General features: G+C 47.3%; 1 protein-coding gene across 1 annotated transcript in view; it reads right to left on the bottom strand.

Moving 5' to 3' along the window:
* Positions 1 to 319: 319 nt before the first annotated feature.
* The window catches only part of C1QL4 (complement C1q like 4), a 35,778-nt gene continuing 30,097 nt past the window's right edge, over positions 320 to 6,000 (bottom strand). The window contains exon 2 of the mRNA XM_080995063.1: positions 320 to 2,712. Within this exon, the coding sequence (XP_080851189.1) occupies positions 2,533 to 2,712 (180 nt within the window). The 3' untranslated portion in view covers positions 320 to 2,532. The remainder of the gene's footprint in view (positions 2,713 to 6,000) is intronic.

Below are 6,000 nucleotides of genomic sequence, written 5' to 3'. Positions count from 1 at the left end.
AAAGTGTGTGTCTAAGTTGAGGGATTAGGCATGCACAAATGGGCATGTGTTGGAGAAAAGATGTGGGGTGTGTGTGTGTGTTTTAAACGTAATTTTATGGTTGATTTGAATTCTACCCTGAGTGGTGTGTAGGCACCAGAAGGGCAGGAAGTAAATTTATACAGTGGTACATCAGTTTTCGAGCATCTCGGAAGTCGAACGTTTCGGCTTTCGAACGCCGAAAACTCGGAAGTAAATGCTTCCGTTTTCAAATGCTTTTTGGAAGCCGAACATGCCACGTGGTTTCTGTATTGAGTTTTCTGGATGCTTCAGTTTTTGAACGTTTTGGAAGTTGAACGGTCGTCCGGAACAGATTACATTTGAAAACCGAGGTTCCACTGTATTAAAAAAAAATATTTAAAACCATGTGTGCAAGCTGAGGGATTAGGCATGCGCAAGTGGGCATGTTTTGGAGAAAAGATGTGGTTGCTTTCATTTTGGGTTGGTGGCGATGTTTATTTTTTAATAGATTAAGCTCTGCGGAAGTTAGGTTGCAGAGCTCTCTGAAGGAGAGTCAAAACGGTGGTGTTCTCCCACAAACTATTTGGACGCCCGTTCTTGCATCCATCTCCCTGCACCCCTGACCTTCATGGTGCCAAATGAATCAGGTCACTTCACTCTGCTTATGTGTGGCGGAGCTGGCCCTGTCAAGTCGCATGGCTGTTTGATACGGTACCTGTTGTGTTCACACCGATGCACTTGGAGAGAGTTTTGAAAGCAGGGCGAAGTCAGGCACTGCAATTTGCTCGCAGCGCTGCTGCACTATTGGGAGAGTGGGTGAATTTTGTGGGTGAATAGCACACACTCAAAATCTGATTACGACAATGCATGTTTTAGCGGTGTACAATCTTGCGGGGAGGTGTGGTTTTATGTGGCAGGTATTGCAACGGCAGGTCATGAATGGGAAAATGCAATATATTCTGGTCACCTATCTTGCAGTGGTTTGTGCATCTGGGGGTGTCTGCGGTGGTCTTTTGGCACACAACACACCCTGCCACCCATCAAACCCCTTAATAGCCTCTGGTAGCAATGTTGAGCCAGGAACTCTCTCTGGGACTGTCTCCCAATCATTTCAGCATGTCCCTGCACTGTTGCGGTGTGCATGTGGGAATCATCATTTGCAGCACAAAGTTTTATGATGACACAGACTGTTGCAGTTGCCGTCAGTTCAGGGTGGCTGCGGTGAGATATTTACACACAAAGGTGCAGAGACCACCATTTGTCCCAGCTTGAGGTCTGAAACATGGATAATACCTATATATCTTCATGCAGGTCAACACAAGATCGCCCTATTGGCAGCTGCCCAGACAGACCTGTGAGTTAATGTGCAAAGGTAGGAGGAATCGGGGCTCGACCCCCTTCCCCATTCGTACAAGAGTCTTCAGGGCACCTGTTTGATATAGAAGGGGACTGGAGATTTTATTCGGATGGTTTTGTCTCCCATTTCTTAAACGGAGCAGGCTTAAAACAGTGAACCTTGCACAACACACGCTTTAAAAAAAAGCCTAACCCTTTCTTGCTACTGGCATGCAACGTCACCAGAGCAAAAGATGTATCCCCCTCTGTATATGTTCATGGTCTTGCTGGCATGTTGGCAGAACACTGCTATGGAGAACGGGGAAATTAAACCCAACTGTACTGCCCCCTGTTCCCGCAGAAGACCTCCCCATTCTCTCCCGCCCCCCCTCCCGTTGGATACATTATGATTTATACAGATAATGAATCCCACCTCAATAATTGACCAATTAATATATATTTATATATATATGAGGCATCTTGAGTCAGCAGCGGATGTAATAGAGTGTTTGGACCAAGATAGGAGAAAATTCCCACTTGACCACAGAGCTCGCTGAGTGGACTGTGGGACTGTCTCTGGGCCTAGTCCCTCGCAAGGTTGTTGTGAGGGCAAAATGAGGGAAGGGAGAATCATATAAGCCTGTCCTGAGCTCATTGGAAGAAGGGCAAGATATAAATGCAATCAATAAAACATTTCCTGTGAAAAGTTGATGAAGGGACTGGACTGCACTAATGAAATCACCCCTCTTCGAATATTTGTACCTTACATCTAAAAGGGATGCTAAGGAAATGGACTTACAGAGCCAATCTGCAGCAGGTCTGGGCCTTGTTCCCCATCCGTCGCCCTTCCCTTCATCCTCCGATCTGGGACGTGGCCACCTTTAGAAGGCTTTGCTTCCACTGACCAGGGCCCACCCACCATGACATTATGTTCCCCTGTATCCACCCCCTCCCGGATTTCCCCATGCACCAAAAATCCCTTAATCCTCCCACCCCTTTTCACAGTCTATGAACCCAAGGGGGTGGGCCTCCTCCCCCAAAGTTTCCGTTTCAGTCCTTATTGGCCGGACCTTGCTGGAAGGACCTTCTGGGTCCAGGGAGTTGGTAAAGCCAAGGGGGAATAAAAGCTGACCCAGAGCGGGGAAAGGGTTTGGGTAGGCAAAAAAAAGGAGGAGGGGAAACAGGAGCTGGCAGGGCTCAGTCTGGGTAGATGATGAAGCCAGAGAAGGTGCTGTACTTGTTGGTGTTGCCTCCATGAACCTTCCCTCCGTCCAGCTTGATGAAAACTTCGTCGCCCACGTCCAGGTGTAGAATCACGCTATTGCTGGCGTAATCGTAGTTCTGGTCAGCATCCTGAGCTATGGCACTGGCCCGGACCTGGGAGAGAGAAGAGAGAGGTTAGCAAGGGGCTGGCAGTGTTATGGCACTCTGCCATGAAGGTTCATCGCACAGCCAAAACCAAATTACCAGGCCATGGGTAGCAAAGTGTTATGTACTGAGTTGAATAAGATCCAAAATGCAGCAGTCTGATTGGTCCTAGAACAATAGGATCCAAAATGCAGCAGTCTGATTGGTCCTAGAACAATAGGATTCAGAATGCAGCAGTCTGATTGGTCCTAGAACAAAGCAGCAGTATGATTGGCCCGCAGAAGCCACCCAATCCAGCTCCAGGTGGAAGTGAATCCACAACCTGATTGGCCAACAGGAGAATCCTGGAATTAGCCAATCACGTGCAGCCCATTGTGTAAATAATGCATATAAAGCAGATATTTTGGGGGAACTTTCATTCCTCCTCACCACTATGAGCTGAATAAAGAGCATGAAATCCACTCTTGACTCCGAGTATATTTCACAAAGGAAAACAGAATTTATTCATGCACAAGAATGGTGCATCATCCACCTCACGGTGTGGTCAAGAGACCCCAATTACAGGGTACATATATGCTTTCACAAACCCTAGGGATGCGGGTGGCACTGTGGTCTAAACCACTGAGCCTCTTGGGCTTGCCATTCAGAAGGTTGGTAATTCGAACCGCGACAGGCTCAGCTCCCGTTGCTCTGTCCCAGCTCCTGCCAACCTAGCAGTTCAAAAAAGTAGATAAATAGGTACCACTGTGGTGGGAAGGTAAATGGTGTTTCGGTGCGCTCTGGTTTCGGTAATGGTGTCCCATTGCACCAGAAGCGATTTAGTCATGCTGGCCACATGACCTGGAAAGCTGTCTGTGGACATATGCCGGCTCCCTCGGCCTGAAAGCGGGATGAGTGCCTCAACCCCATAGTCGCCTTTGACTGGACTTAGCCATCCAGGGGTCCTTTACCTTTTTACCATCACAAACCCTCCAAGTGTCTCTATTTTCCTGGGACAGTCCCAGATTTACAGAAGCATTCTTGGTTTCTGATTTGATCCCAAAATGTCCCTCTCTTCTTGGGACATTCCTATTTTCATTGGAGAAATGTAGGAGGGGGTGTCTCTATTTTCACTGGAGAAATGTTGGCGGGTATGCTTTTATAGTTTCCCATAAGCATCTTGATACCTCATTCCCTCCTTGCTTGTCCCACCGTTATGAAATAGCTATAGCCCAACCATAACCTTTGATGAGCAAACTATGCATTTGGGGAGAATTTCCACTACATCTCTCTGTCTCTGCTAAGCGCTTTGGACTTCCTTGCTCTATTTGTAGTCTGGATGGCCTTTTGTTTCTTCTGTGGATATACTTCCCTTACAAGCTTCAACTTTTGACATCTGGCTTAACCACAACTTTTTCTGCTACTTCGCCTCTGGTCTGGAGGCTAGGTGTTCAGAGATCCAGCTATTAGCAGCCTAACTGTTATTGCTGCCTTAGCTCGTTTCTCTTGACCAGAGTGCCTCTATTTTCCAATACAATGGGGAGTTGGGAGTTAGGAGCAGCCTTTCTGGTCCTCTGGATGCTGCTGAGACTCCAGCTCCCATCAGCCCCAGCCAGCATGGCTAATTGTTAAGGATGATGGGAGTTGTAGTCTCAGCAGCATCCGGAGCACCACATGGAACACAGGAAAATGCCTTATAGCAAGTCAGAGCACTGGTCCATCAAGCTCAATATTGTCTACATCTGAGGTGCAGAACCTTTTTGGCCCAGCCGGCCAGATCCTTATCACAATCCATATAACGGCTAAGGCACTACAGTCATACCTCGGGTTACAGACGCTTCAGGTTGTGTTTTTTCAGGCTGTGGACCACCGAAACCTGGAAGGACCGGAATGGGTGACTTCCGGGTTTCGACAGTCACGCATGCACAGAAGCGCCGCTGTGGGTTGCGGATGCTGCGAGTTGTGAACGTGCATCCTACACGGATCATGTTCACAACCCGAGTATCCACTGTAGTTAAAATCAGGGATTTCCCCCCCAGTCAGAACTCACCGGAACTCAGTTCCGGCACCTCTCAGGAGGGCGCCATTGCCATTATAAGAGAACAAGGGAGGCGTTCATGGTGAGCTCCAAGCATCTCTTTTTCTAGAAGAATAGCACCGGTTAAAATTATTCCGAAAAACAGAAAAAACTTCTTTAAAACGCCTACTGAAACAGCTGGCTACATGAGCATTGCAGAGCGATATGGTGCTGAACCTGTTCTCAAATGTTCTGAAATGTCACAAGGCAGCCAGTGCTTTCTTCTTTTGAAGCTTATCTCCTCATCCATACAGGCTCTTAAAAAACAACAACACACACACAACCCAAACATTAAGACAGACACCTTTGAGATGCTGGATTCGGTTCCAGGTGCAAAAAATCCTGTACTTGTGTGGTGCGATCACAGACCCATGTAACAAACGCAGCTCTGAGCATACCAAACAGCTATTAAACAAGGAGAAGCAGCGAATAATTGTAGGCTTTCGATGGGTAGCAGCAATTCACCGATACGAGCTGGGGCTAGTTCAGGCATCTGCCTGTACATCCTAAATGGCCATTATTTCAAAGCCCTATCCCAGGTACGCAAAAGGCATCTGAGAAATATGGCCCTGAGATCTTTCACCTAATGTCCTTTTGCTTCAGTAGCCTGCAAATCCAAGGAAGCTTTTTTTGTTGTGCATCTTCACATCAGTGGAATATGACTGCAGGGGGGCAGATTAACTATTAATTCTGGCCAATGCATGTTCCAATTGGTTTAAGCAAAAACTGAACAACCGCCCAACCGCCTTGCTTCAACGCATGCAAACACCCTGCGCATCTAGAAGCCTATTCACCCCAATGGGACTTGCTTCTGAGTTAAGCATCCCCACGATCAAGCTATTTGTGTGTCTGTTAAGGCATCTGCTTCAGGGCTGCTTGTTTTACTATTTTATTTTCTTACATTTATACCCTCTGCTCCTTCTGTTATGGAACCCAGGAATGGCATCCATTCATTTTCCAGGCAGTCACCCATCCAAGCACAGATCAGAGCCAGACCTGCTTAGTTTGAGCAAGGTGATGACCTCATCTACCTTCAAACCATGTCCTGGGGAAGACAGAGGAGGCAAGCTTTAAACTGATGCCTTGAAGAATATTGTTTTGGGATCCGTTTTGGGAAGGCATATTTGGCCAAAGCACACCTGGCCAACAGCATCAGGAGCCCGAGGGTTGTTAACTTTCTAACCCTTTCCTGAATCCTCTTTCTGTGCTACCTTAATGTTTAAAGTGATGCACTGCCGATT

The sequence above is a fragment of the Podarcis pityusensis genome, assembly GCF_964106645.2.
Source record: "Podarcis pityusensis genome assembly, chromosome: 2".
NCBI classification, from domain to species: domain Eukaryota; kingdom Metazoa; phylum Chordata; class Lepidosauria; order Squamata; family Lacertidae; genus Podarcis; species Podarcis pityusensis.
The sequence above is the reverse complement of the archived record's forward strand: the minus strand, read 5'-3'. Positions and strand labels throughout refer to the sequence as shown.